Source organism: Sycon ciliatum, chromosome 2, assembly GCF_964019385.1.
Source record: "Sycon ciliatum chromosome 2, ocSycCili1.1, whole genome shotgun sequence".
Lineage (NCBI taxonomy): Eukaryota > Metazoa > Porifera > Calcarea > Leucosolenida > Sycettidae > Sycon > Sycon ciliatum.
The window spans coordinates 9766219-9780706 of record NC_088644.1 but is presented as its reverse complement, the minus strand read 5'-3'; the positions used below and the strand labels follow the sequence as shown (position 1 = coordinate 9780706).

General features: G+C 46.3%; 1 protein-coding gene and 1 long non-coding RNA gene across 2 annotated transcripts; one reads left to right on the top strand and one right to left on the bottom strand.

Moving 5' to 3' along the window:
• Positions 1 to 940: 940 nt before the first annotated feature.
• LOC135808575 (uncharacterized) lies at positions 941 to 8902 on the bottom strand. The gene is made up of 6 exons (XM_065321790.1): positions 8700 to 8902; positions 8239 to 8312; positions 7776 to 7934; positions 6577 to 6717; positions 2517 to 2656; positions 941 to 1830 (listed from the first exon to the last, which is right to left on the bottom strand). The coding sequence occupies exons 1-6, from the start codon at positions 8805 to 8807 to the stop codon at positions 1613 to 1615; spliced, it is 840 nt and encodes a 279-aa protein (XP_065177862.1). The 5' UTR covers positions 8808 to 8902; the 3' UTR covers positions 941 to 1612.
• A 205-nt stretch (positions 8903 to 9107) lies between these two features.
• On the top strand, positions 9108 to 11613 carry LOC135808576 (uncharacterized). Its single transcript, XR_010552093.1, has 2 exons — positions 9108 to 9387; positions 10511 to 11613. It is a non-coding gene; the product is annotated as an uncharacterized LOC135808576 (long non-coding RNA).
• The last annotated feature ends 2875 nt before the right edge of the window (positions 11614 to 14488 follow it).

Sequence of the window (14488 nt, the reverse complement as noted above, 5' to 3'; positions counted from 1 at the left end):
TGGGACGCAAGGCAACTGCTTGGCGCTCGCGTTGTGTCTTCAGTGGCTCAAAGGAGACCATTAGCATCAACGAAGATCAGTTCCCGCTCTGCTTCAGGGCTGAACTCGGCCCAAACGCATCCATTCGTCTGCTTCCCATCTACCTGATCACGTAACGTGTTAGTCGCAGCAGAAGAGACTCGGAACTATTCATTAGTCCTGCACTGCTCAATGAGCCTTTGCCGGTCGGTGCTGCCAGGAACTGCACTGCCTGAAGTGCAATTCTGATATTGCTATTTCCACATCTGCATGCACTCTTCATGCATGTTCCGTTCAATGGACCATAACCCAATCTCATCTCAGCTGCCTCTCATTAGAATATTGTAATTATTTGTTGCTGTGTCATCATCCAGTGTCTAATACCGATCGTGTTTTCTCAAAGATTTAAAAAAAAATTATACTAGTAACGTTAGTAAAGAAAAGGACCAAGGAACTACAAGTTACGCTATAATGTCCACTATCATCACCAGTTACTTGACAATTAGCTCATGCGATAACATTGCATAAAACTGACCGAAACTGGTGGTGTTAGTGGACATTATAGCGTAACTTGTAGTTCCTTGGTCCTTTTCTTTACTATAAATAAATCATTGGCTCTCCATCCGAGTCTAATTTTCTTAATGTTTTAGTATTTTTCAGCCCCCACTCACCTTTTCATTGAGTTGAATCTTTGCCATGCACCCAGAAGTAACTGGGAATTCTCCATGTGCGACACATATTTCACAGGAAGAACTAGAGCATGCTCCTACGTACTGGAAGTGCTACATTGTGCAAAGATGCCATGGTGCTACGGACACTGTACAGTGTACAGTACCAGAGTACTGCATGGGAAGAGCTCGTACAGCAAGGCCCCACTATGAATTTCACTCAGTGTCCAGAACTGTCCACAGTGCTACACGGGTTGAAACTCCGGTCATGTTCATTGTTAACTTCAGTCGACATGCCGGTAGTCGGGAAATCCGAATGAGAAAGTACTCGTGTCCTATCATAGTCATTAAAAAAAGCCCAATCATGTACATGTACAACCACTACATAATTATTGTTATCCCGCAGAAACAAGAATTCTATGATCTACAAGTACTGGAGTCTACATCGTAATCCATAGGAAATGAAAAATAGCCTAAAGCTGATCTGGAAGCACAAACATTTTGATAAAAGTGTACTAGTACACAAGTCAATATGTAGCAGCAGAAGGGGGACTCAATCGGTCACTTTGAGACCCGTCTATACAGTACTCAGATAGGAAACGAATTCAATAATAAAGGATAGAAATAATCATTACGAATCATTCGATAACGCTGAAACCTAGCATAATAATTCAACAGTGACACTGCACCAGTAAACATAAGCACAGGGCTGCGCCATTCAACACTGACATGGAGCTGCGCCATTCAACATTGACATGGAGCTGCACCATTCAACATTGACACGGAGCTGCGCCATTCAACATTGACACGGAGCTGCACCATTCAACATTGACATGGAGCTGCGCCATTCAACATTGACACGGAGCTGTGTCATTCAACAATGACACGGAGCTGCGCCATTCAACATTGACACGGAGCTGCACCATTCAACATTGACACGGAGCTGCACCATTCAAGTTCCAATCATAGTCGAAGTAAGCCAGTGTAACGTCATTTCCGCGGACAAAGGAAGCGACGTCCGCATCAGCGATGAATGGCAAGATGAAGTTCTTGACACTTCCGGCAGCCGAGACAAAATCAGCCGCGAACCACTGGAATATGGGAGAGAGCGTAACCGTCTTCGTTGACATGTTCAATGACATCCCTGCAGACACGACAGCCACAGAAGTCAGGTTAGAAAGCCATGTCGCATTTCAATACCGTGGATGCTTGTACATGTACATCTACGACTTGTACTCCGTATTGGTATTGGTATTGATTTATTTGAATTCGGTATCTCAACAGTACAATGTACAACTTGGGAAGATCCGAATGACATAGATGCATAAACATCAAAGTGGAGTAGGTGCTACAGCTGATCATTTTATCGCAGGTTGTGGGACTAAACTAATACCAGTAATGGTTCCATGATGGTCCTAGGAAGGGGTGTATTGTAATGAGCACCTGGAGACGATACGAGTCCCACACATTATCTTTTGGGCTTGAAAGCGATGACATCGGAAGTCCAAGTCTAACGATAAACACCGACTTCTGGATCCACCCTGCCCATGGCAAAGCATGAATTAGAAAGTGGTGGGTGGGGCCCTCGTGTCGCATGCAGGCGTCACGGATGTTCTGTACCGAGAGTAGGCCACTGACCGGGAGGCCCAGTTCAGTCACCACCGGTGGCTGAGTCACTGTGCTGTGAAGGGAAACCCCCCAAACGTGTATGGATCTATTACAAAAACTGGATCCACGTGGATTAAAAAAAGTCAGCGTTGTCATGACTCAATGCTGGCTGCGACAAAGCACTTTCAAGCCCGATAGCGTAGCCTCAACACACTTCTGTACCTTTCTTCGGGTTTGACAAGAACTTTGTCATCTGATCTGTCATCTGTTGGTCGAGTTTATCGACTTGGAATGCCTCGGTGCGAACATCAGGACAGGAGATTGAAGCACACACAATGCAGGCATGCAGCCTGGGATCTTCCCTAGAACATTTCCAGGAAGCGAAGAAAGAAGAAAAAAAAGAATGAAAGGCATTTATAAAAACATAACACGGCGACATATGTTGCGTCGACCAGCTCTACCGGCATATACTGGCAATATAGTACCCGCCCATTCGCAACCCTAAGCCGGAATTAGAACCCAGGATTCCTACCGTATCAAGGAAGGTCTGCATATTGAGCAGTGTAACGTACCTTTCTGTCGGTTTGTTATTTTTAACGCATTGTCGGTCTTTCTTGCCAGGGCGTCTCAATTGCAATTGTTGCCAACCCTGGAGCATTCGCTTCAACAGTAGGACTGGTTCTACACAATATGTGAAGGACATGCCATTCATTTCAGTGTGCAGAACAGGTCCTACTGTTGAAGCGGATGCGGCTCCAGGGTTGGCAACAATTGCAATTGAGACGCCCTGGCAAGAAAGACCGGCAAAGAATAACAAGTGTAACACACCTACTCTAAAGTACATTGTGGAGAATGAAAATTTCACCAGGCGGCGCCCACACCCAACAGTAGCTACAATGCCGCTGAGTGAAATCAAGAATCCCGGGCTTAGTAGGTCAGTTAGTGCAATGTGCTGTGCAGCTCCGGGCATGCCGACTCCGGACTGCGCACTGGTGCAGGACCCTAGCTCATTCACGAGCACAGGTTTGTTTTCGAGCATGACCGCTGTGGTAGTACCAGTGTTGTTTTCTGCGTGTGTGCCAGCAGGAGGTGTCATTAGTCAGCCAGGTCTATTAATATTGAAATAGACACTAACAGGACTGTCCCCGTAGTCTGACTAGTCGGTTAGATATGAACACTGCGCAGAGCTGGACATGCTCCCTGTGACTGTGTTTAGTACTAGCGCTAGTGACAACTCAGTCATGGTTGGTCAGCACGCTGGTGTTGTAGTTTTGCGGCTGGCCGCATGTTTCTCTGCACATACGATTGGTTCCTTGACATATAAGTCTTGTATGTTAGTATTAGTACATTGATTCATCATCACGGTGCTCGCTGTTGCTACTTGTTAGTACCATATTGCGATGAAACTAGCTAACTTATGTTGTTTGGAGCAGGACTAGCCGATGGATGGTTGCCATATGCTTGCTATCTGTTTTAGAACCAATCATGAACTATGCACTTGCATGACAGGGCTGCCAACCTTCTGTATTTGTACGAAAAATCTCTCCTTCGTCCGCAGTCCGGAATTTGAGCAAAATGGTACGGAAAAATGAAGAGGATCGATCAGCTACAGATATAAAGTACATTGTATGTAGAAGCATGGCAAGCGCAAGCTGAGCGAGGCCACATCATGCGAATTATTTTGTCCAAAAGTGAAATTCAAAAAGCGAAAAAAAGTCGAAATGTTTTTAAGAACATTCAAAAATCACCCCTTTGGAGTGCACGCGTTCCCCTACAGCTGGTCCCGAAACCCGGGACGCACATGATTCAGGGTGGTAGTTTTGGCGTCAAGGTCTAGAATGGTGAAGGAAGACAGTCTTATGTACAGTCCTGTCCCTGGGGAAAATTGCGGAAAAAAATCGCAAAAAACGCGGGGAAAAACGCGGCATAATATGGCATAATTTGCGGTGAATTTGCGGTAAATATGCGGTGAATAATATTGATGTGCGGCAATTTTCAGGGAGTATGTAGTGAAATCAATCAGTTACAAGTCTCTGGTGTAAGCACTCGTCATATTTGAGTATAAAGCCGCCACGATGAGACGTTGCTGACCGAACAGTGCACTGTGTGTACGTGTAGTGCAACAAAAAAGTTCAAAAAAACGCGGAAAACGCGGTCTTTTAAAAAATCGCAAAAACGCGGAAAAAAACGCGACCGCGGAATTGCAATTTTCCCCGGGGACAGACAGTCAAATCTGTCGTAAGCGACCGCCCCTTGGTGAAAGAAAAGCGGTCTCTTACGGCAGATGGTCTCTTACGGCAGGTGTATGGTAAATCCGGCATACCGGGCATGCATATAATAATTATGCTTCCATGTACTCAAATCGACGAGAATAATGTGATTTTTAATATCATTTTATTGGATATTCAATACGACAATAGAATTATAGTATAGGGGTGACAGGGCCAGTCGATCGCACTTGCAAAACAGCGCATTTTCACACCTTGCAGTCGACAGCGCATTGGCAAGTACAGTTTCGCACCTGACTGAACGTGGGTCGCGGTCGCTTACAGCAGATTTGAATGCAGCCACCGTGCATGAAATCGCGGTCGCTGGTCGCGCACAGCAGATGGTCGCTCTGGACAGATCAATTTGTATGTGAAACCGTCGGTGCACGGAAAATCGGTCGCTAACGGTAGATGGTCGCCTACAGCAGAGGTTGCTAACGGCAGATTTGACTGTAGTGTCCATTTCACGGCCGCGACGACAACTCGACTGAATTCTGGAGCAAGTTTCACGTAGTTGCAAAGATCCGAAAGTTGACCAATGAAGCTGAGCGCAAGGGTAAGCAAGGGACTGGCAGTGGAACCGTACAAAGAGCCAACTACCGCTGTCGATAGAGAGGCCTTCTCAAGTGGTGGTATGTGTGTTCAGAGACTTCAGCTTGTGTGCTGTGTAGCTAGCGCTCATTCTCCTAGAGCGTGCCTGGCCATTTCCAACACTATGTTGACAACATACTTCTCCATACTATTCAGTACTTCTCCCCCCCCCCCCCCCCCCACAGCTTGCTTCTACAGCATTGGGTACTTCTCCATACTTGCGAGGACATCAGCAAGCTGGTGTATGAGTCTTTCGACAACGTGTTTAGTCAGTGAAATCCCAAGATTTCGTGTAAATCTAGCAAGATGTGACACCATCTGCGCCAGCACTATAATTTAACTTTGACAATAACTTATGTTGGGTACCTCCTCCCGTACAACCTTTCCCAAGCTGGCCTGTATGACCCCATACTACGTCGTACTCACCTTTTGTCACCTTTGGTTCCGTTGGCCTAGGTAGCTACTTGCGCGTCCATATTTGCCATAGCTACCCAGGCTCTTTATCTTGCCGCCCTCACTTGATTCTCTCTCTCTCTCTCTCTCTCTCTCTCTCTCTCTCTCTCTCTCTCTCTCTCTCTCTCTCTCTCTCTCTCTCTCTCTCTCTCTCTCTCTCTCTCTCTCTCTCTCTCTCTCTCTCTCTCTCTCTCTCTCTCTCTCTCTCTCTCTCTCTTGTCTCTCTCTCTCTTCCACAATGTAGTCGTTTTGTCTTTGTCTCGGTCTCGTCTCCCGTAATAAATGTTCCACCTACCAGTTCCTGTCCATTGTTGTCTGAGGAGAGTATGACTCCACCTTGTTCGTACTCAACACTTAAGCTGTGTTCACAACTGGTGCGTGGACGCGGTACGCTTGGGGTTCATGCGTGCCCAAACGTGCCCAGGCATTCACAAAAAACAGCGATTCGAGTCGTATTCAGCGCGTACGACACATTCGAGTACTAATTTTTTGACCCCGCCAGTGAAAGTGACTGGCATGTACGCGCCTGATATGCGCTGAAAATTCCAACATGTTGGAATTTCCATTTCGGCGCGTTTCCGTACGCCTGGCGCCCCAAACGCCAGCAAAAATACGCACCAACGCGTGGTTTTACGCGTACATGCGCCAGTTGTGAACACAGCTTTACACTCCCTTACTAGTATTGGCTCCCACCGATTTTTGCTATACCTAAGCAGTAAAATATTCCTGCATACTTCACTTCTTAGGCTTAGGCTATATTGACTGCTTATATTTGACTCCTTTTCGGGATTAAACACATGCTTTGGCTAGTCGTGATAATCTAATATTGACTGCGTACTTGGTCATTATAGGAAATAAAACCTTGTAAAAGACCTCGGCTTCGTTTCGGTCTTTTACTCGACATTTATTTCGTATATTGACCTCGTACTCAGTCAATATTACAAAATTAGATAGCGTGATATTGAGCGTACTTGAACGGGGCCGGGTTACGTAGGAAGTCCTCGACGTCGTCCAACGAGTAGGACTTGCCACCAACGCTGCCCGCCGTCTTCTTCCAAACAGGACTTAGGAGTGATCCTATGTCCTTGATGCTCTTGATGGGCGAGCATGATCTATGCAAACAGCACACAGCAATATATTTGAAATCATACAGTACCAAACTGCTAGATCATTCGAGTGACCAGATACGTACTTCCAGGCGTTCTTTCCACAAAGAAGGGAATACTCTACATTATCTGCTCAGTGTAACAGCTACTAAACAGATAGAGGATGTGACCAGTTATTTGGCAATTCAGTGGGTTGGGGAGAAGTCTGTCTCCCACAATATCATCGGATGGACTTCTACTTAATTTTTCTCAGTAGTTCTACAGTTTGTGGCTGAAACAATATCCTATTTCCAACAGCTGCATGCATCTGACTACAAATGAAATTATGTCCGTTGTAGCAAATCTAATAGAGTCCACGCCACATCCATAATTATACTACCGTAGAATCCCGCGGATAAGCCCATGGGCTTATCTGTTTCACAAGGACATTTCGGTGGGCTTATACAAGAACTTGGGCTTATACGCGGACATGGGCTTATACGCTGACACCAACATTGTGCTATTGAAAAGTATCAAGGAAGTGAGAAATACGTTGGCGGATGCCACTGTGCAAACAAAAACAACCGATGATTGTGTTGAAATGTACAAAAAAACTTTAAAAAATCTACATGTACTACCTACATGTACATTGTATGACCAAGAGTCCATAATTTATGGACTCTTGGTACGACTTAGGCCCATGGGCTTGTACGACGAAGTCTTGTGATGTTCGAACTTTCCCTGGGCTTATGCGCGGGCATGAGCTTATACGCGGGTGGGCTTATCCGCGGGATTCTACGGTAGTATGCTGTTTTGTTGTTTGCAATCAAATACTCCTGCTTTTCAATAAATTCATGTAGGTACAACAGAGAACGTGCACATGATGTCATCCCATGTGACATGCATGTTAAAAGGGGAAAGCCCGCAGTGCTTATGATACCACGCCGTACAAAGCATGCACCTGAACCGAGTCTGTGACAGTGGCGGCAAGGCATGCTAGTAAGCTCTGACGCCATAGGAATATCAGAGCAGGATGCCGCTCAGAGCTGACCATGCTCTCAGGCCATGATCCTCGTGTGACCTACCCGCCAAAGATGGATTTGCTGCACGGGTGGTGTATGACCATGGAGATGGCAAACAGGTTGTAGATGTTGATAAACGTAGCGTAGGTCTCATTGCGCGTCAGATTGCCAACTGATGCCTTTGCGACCAGATCCAGAGTTGCCTGGAAGTTCGGATCAGCACTGCAGGCATGAATGCAGAGGCACACAGTAATAGCATTGAACTCCGGGCAGTCCCGCTGGATGCCGGCATGAACACATGCCGGGCGAGGTAAAGTGTCCAATCACAAGTCACATGCCCCCCCCCCCATCAATCAAGACATTCTTAGGGTTCCCTGTAAAAAGACGAAGACGCCTCAGGTTGGGAATTCCCTAGTGAAATAAGAATAAAAAATGAATAACTTGAATAAACATGCACTGTAAAATACAATGCAGCGGCTGGAAGCCACGTTGCTCAACACAACGTGATTCTGTAGAGTCGACTTACGCAATCCCAGTGTAATTCACCACATTCAATGGGACGCCAGCCGATTCCCCGGGCTTGATATGTGTCGATACCACCTTAGCAAATATGCCGCATGGATCGGAAACACACGCATAATAGGAAGGTGACCATACCCGTACCATACAAGTGCAAGCCGCATGGCTGGTTTTAGGAGAAGCTGTCAACCTTTTTCCATTCACTGTGACCGGCAGTTGGAAGAGATCTCAGCCCAGAAAGGGGGACAGGACGGTTGGGCATGAACGCTCTGCTTTCCCATCCAGAAAGGTTGCATACGAGATGCTGCTACGCTACTTGACGAACTGAATGCCCTCGCACATTTGCAATCCTGGTCAGTCTTGGCATAGATTTTATTCTTTAATACAGTATAAGCCGCTTTGGCCCGGTTCGGAAAACAACACAGTTGGGGGTCACATTGTAGCATGCATAATTATAATATTTCTTACCTCGGACCATGCCGAAAAGTCAGGCGCCGTGCCCTCAGAGCGAGTGGACATGACACACACCGTTAATCCACAGCACACTGTCCACAAGGCATGACACGACAACCTCATCGTGGAGAGCACTCGAGGAAGGAGAGTGCCAAAAGAAACGATGGACGCTGGGTCCTGTTCTGACTCCGGGTTCTTTTCAATCGCTATCCCCCATCGACGGTCTTCATGAAATTTTCTTTCTTTCAATACGGAAGATGACATCAAGTGATAGTCACGAGATTTTCACCATGACATCACCAAGCCAGCTGCACGTGCACGAAATGTGTAGTCTTCGGCTTCGCGTACCGTACAGTCCATGCGCCAAGGGCCAAAAATCACCCGAATCTTTATGCAAAATGAAGATGACGACGCCGCTTTTTTCGACTTTTTCTGTGACCAATTTTGAGCAGAATCACCATTTTGATCGTCTTCGATTTGGCATGGAAGACTTTCATGAATGCTGTTGTAACTTGGCCTGCTGAGGGCTAGGATAGTCCCTAAACAAAATCTGGAAGCCGGAACGCCAGAGATTTTTCCGTCATGTTGCAGGAGAGCCACTTTTCTCAATTTTGCGTCCTCCAGAATTTATGATTTTTGGATGCCGAAATACTTGATGGCGTGAGAACCAAAAAAGAACTACCGGACACCACCCAGACCTCAGGTATGTATAGTCCATTGTCCTAGGCTGCTCATAAAGCAAAAATTGTCTTGATAGTAACTTGCCCAAAAATTTGGCGAATTTTTCCTAATACCCTAGTTGCCAATGCACGAGAACCACGAAAACTAGTATGGCTGATGGATTTCTGATTTTCTTCTCGTAAACTTGAGAACAATGATCTACGATGTTACAAATATTAATAGGTGTTTTGAATGTGAACAGATACACTTCAAAAGGCTGATCGCGTTCTCAGATCAAGTGCAAACGAGGGTCAAAATTGTAGTTCAGAGCGATGTCCATTGAGGCACTTCACCCGATTTCGCAGTTCATACATGGTAGTCATGGGAACGCGTACCGGAATTAAATAAGTATGTATGCACTCTTATTTACTCCATAGACAAAGACATATTCTGGAGTCTCATGGTGTTTGGCAGGCGCAATTATTACCTTCATCGTTTCTCGGTGAATTAACTCACTCCACCATTCCACACTGCACTCTTAGCTGGCCCACGCCGCTTGCACATCACCAACACAACAGGGACATTCCTGCCCCGTAAGCCAAGAAAAAAAGGACAGCATTACAGTGAACAGACCCTGACAAGAGGACCATATCGTAATGGCCCATGCGCATACACACGCTTTTGCCGTATTTGTAACTTTTGCAGGTCGATTGGTCTCACATAGAGGCGTGCGCGTGCATGTGCTTGTAGTTGTGTTACCAGTATGAAATGTGGAAGCTGTGCATTAAACCCTGTAAAAAATGGCATAATTATGGTGGTATCAGCGTGTCGTGGCCCGTGGGATTGGGTTGACCTATGAAGTACAAGTAGGGCTGAAACGATTATACCGATTACTCGGTCATTGATCAATAATTCCTCACAATCAACTTCATAATCGTTACGTTATAGATTACTCGTTAGGGATGTTGAGTTCAAAACGTACTGGAAACCCCGTTTTGTGAAGTTTGAATTAGTTTCCACCGTGAGTATGCAGTTGCCAGGGGTATGGCTTATGTTCTGAGGTTCAATTGCATTCAGAATACATTGTAGTAGTTTACATGTATACTAATCACGATGCTTATGACTTGGTACTGGTGTGGCTTTTCATTTTGTTTTTGTCCATGCAGGAGTCAGGATTATGCCGTCTACTGAATATTGTCGCATGCGTTCATAGAGCAAGCTGGCTGCTCTCCATCTTGATTATGGACCTCAAGTGTGGACCCAACTGGTCAGAGAAATGAAGGAACAATCGTCATGGTGTACTCTCAGGCCAAGGATATGCCTTGTGAAATGGGCCGTATGCAGTTACTAGAGGGATTGTCTCGTTCTTTTTCAAGCTTTTCGGTCACAGGCAATACTGTCACATCCCATGCACGGCTGAACTTGATGTCCTTTGCCGAGGAATGTGGTCCAGCGTTTCGAACACAGCACGCTGCCCATTTACAGCTCGTTTGTAGTGGATTGTGTGAGCTTGGTCTGGTGGGATTCGTAGCCGTGTTTGAACAAGCCACTGGAGACAGATTTTCAGTGCCTCTGTCTTGGTTGAGGTTTTTCCAATCATATTTTCCAATCATATTCTGTGCACATATGGGTATCCAAGTGCCTATCGAGTATCATGGTCATGGTCACTGCATACAGATCCAGGTGGCTCTCGACAACAGTCTTCTGTTTGATGGCCAGGCCTGGTGATGTTGTCTTAATTTGGTCACTCTATCTTACGCCGACATTCAGTGTGTAAATGCTGGTGCTGGCTAGACTGTGAAGTATGGGGAATGACACAAGTGCTTTTCTCAAGATGCTCGTGTAGAATTCATTATTCCCTTTGACCGAAAGCTTGTGTTCCCGGATCCTGTTTGTAGCTGCACACAATTTCTCCGTTCTTCCAAGTTGTGGTTAACTTTCGCCTCCGACTATCCCTAACCATCATCTCATTGGTGCGTCTGTCCATGACGTGGCTGGCTGGCATCGGAGTTGGGCACCGCCCTGTCATCCACTGGCATAGTGTTGAACCTAACTGACTTGTATGTCACATACTAGCTGGAAGTTGTTTAAAGGGTTCGGTTTCAGTCTTTTTTTATATAGTAGCTTTACCATTCCTATTACTTAGCTATTTCCTTTTCTCGGCCTTAGGACACTTTCTTCACCATACACTGTGTTTCTTTGGCCGTAAAAGGGGCAGTCTGCACTTGTATTGAGTTTCCTCATTGTGAAGGAGATGGAAAAGAAAGCACACATATAGCACTTCCTGCCTGTGTCTCAGCTATAAGCACTTTTAGCCGCTACCATGTGGTTGACTGAAACCAGGGTGTGCCAGATTATTGATCAAGAATTCATGCTGCAGCTCGGCTGTTTTGTTCCTTTTCTTATGTAGATCTACAGTGAAGGAATCGAAATCGCACGTAACGTGCAATGTGTTTGCAAGTGAAATAATGTAAAGTCCCCCCCCCCCCCCCCGGAATACCTGCGCTCGAATGTACTATCATGTGGTCCATGTGCATAGTCGTGATAATTAAATTGGTTCAGGGCTGTATTCCGGTGTATGTGCTCAAGTTGTTTACAGGTAGAAATTGACGGGGGGCACACCAAGTTCTTCACATTACATGTACATGTACAGTAGAGCCTCGTCAAAGGGGAAGTTAAGCCTAAAATGAAAATGTTCACCAGTTGTAGTCTTTGGGGTGCTGAGTCGAATGGTCTTGGTCCGAGGAAGCTGAGACGCTACCTTCCTTCTTTATTCCCAATCGAACTCGTGCACTTCCACCGAAACTGGGTGACTGCGCCCTACTGGATGGGGATTTGTATGCAAAATGTCACTAAAAGCGCCATTTCCTTCTTATAAAAGCACGGATGACCGCGATTGGCCCATATGTTGTAGTCTTTTGGATGCTGAGTCGACTGGTTTTGGTCCGAAAACGCTGCGATGCAGTGTTCCTCCTTTGTTCCCAATTGAACATGGCTGAACAAGTGGTCACGTGCTCGTGCGTACACCAGTCACCTGGTCAACGTGCCTGCAGGCTAGAACTTACAGCATGTTTGAGCGAGTTTCTGTCACTCGAGTTGAACCTTTGAGTTGAACCTTGGTGTGAAAATTGTTGCCTGCTGGCGCGGTGACCAGGTGACTGGTGTACGCACAAGCACGTGACCGCTTGTTCAGCTATGTTCGATTGGGATTAAAGGAGGAACGCTACATCGCTGCCTTCGGACCAAAACCAATCTACAACATATGGGCCAATCACGGTCCGTCGTGCTTTTATAAGAACGAAATGGCGCTTTTAGTGACATTTCGCATACAAATCCCCATCTAGTAGGGCGCAGTCACCCAGTTTCGGTGGAAGTGCGCGAGTTCGATTGGGAATAAAGGAGGAAGGGAGCGTCTGAGCTTCCTCGGACCAAGACCATTGGACTCAGCACCTCGAAGACTACAATTGGTGAAAATTTGATTTTAGGCTTAAAGGGGAAGTACCGTAAAATCCCGCCAGAGTGCCCCTACCTCCTCGACGCTTCAGGTGGGGAGGGGCGGATGGGCGAGTCATACTTGCCGCATTCAGTGCTACATGAAAAAGTACTCACACTACGAAAACTGTTCGTGCATCTCGTACACCGACCAAAGGTCAAGAGCCAGGAGTCGTGCAGACCCGACAAAACGCAGGGTTTGTGCGATCCCTGGTCAGGAGGGTGGGCACTGTTGCGTACATTTCCAACGGGGTCGAGCACGCGTCTGCAGTGCAGTACGGCATCACAGACTGCGACAGAGTCATACAAGGATACAATCAATCACGTTCCTGACAAGAAGTCAGGGAGGGGCGGATGGGAGAGACGGGGCGCTCTGGCGGGATTTTACGGTATACCCTAAAATCAAATTTTCACCAGTTGTAGTCTTCGGGGTGCTGAGTCGAATGGTCTTGGTCCGAGGACACTGAGACACTCTTTTCCTCCTTTATTCCCAATCGAACTCTCGCACTTCCACCGAAACTGGGTGCCTGCGCCCTACTAGATAGGGATTTGTGTGGAACAAGTCACTAAAAACGCCGTTTTGTTCTTATAAAAGCACGGATGACCGCAGTTGGTCCATATGTTGTAGTCTTTTGGCCACTGAGTCGACTGGTTTTGGTCCAGAAAGGCTGCGATGCAGCGTTTGGCCCTTATTCCCAATCGAACACGGTTGAGTAAGCGGTCACGTGCTCATGCGTACATCAGCCGCCTGGTCACCGTGCCTGCAGGCTACAATTTTCACATCAAGGTTCAACTCAAAGGTTCAAAGCAGGGAGTCGTAAGAGGCTTTTGCGACTCCCTGGTTCAAAGGTTCAACTCGAGTGACATAAACGGGCCCAAACAGGCTGTAAGTGAGCACGTGACCGCTTACTCAACCGTGTTCGATTGGGAATCAGGGCCAAACGCTGCATCGCAGCCTTTCTGGACCAAAACCAGTCGACTCAGCGGCCAAAAGACTACAACATATGGACCAACTGCGGTCATCCGTGCTTTTATAAGAACAAAACGGCGTTTTTAGTGACTTGTTCCATACAAATCCCTATCTAGTAGGGCGCAGGCACCCAGTTTCGGTGGAAGTGCGAGAGTTCGATTGGGAATAAAGGAGGAAAAGAGTGTCTCAGTGTCCTCGGACCAAGACCATTCGACTCAGCACCCCGAAGACTACAACTGGTGAAAATTTGATTTTAGGGTAAACTTCCCCTTTATAGAACACGGAGCCCAAGAAAACGCAGCCTGAAATACTAATAATTAAAAGAACGCCAGAAACCAAAGCTGAGAATGGGGCATATCATTTTCTACCGTTCTATAATTCAGCTTTTGTTATACATGTACATGTGTTATAAAGTTCACACTCCAGCACAATAAGAGTCTAAGAATGTGCTAAAACTCAGAACGCAGCCATATTGCTAAAACAATGACTCAACTGCAGTTCTTTGCGCACAGATCATACTAAGAGTCCATCACACATTTCCCTTGGGGTTGTGGACTCTTGGATCATATTCCCATTGACATTCACAATGACGGTTTAAGACCTTTGCACTTCACCGAGAATTGAAACCTACTTCAAGCTGTCCTGAGAGTACATTACAACTTTCAGTTTCGCACGAATCTTA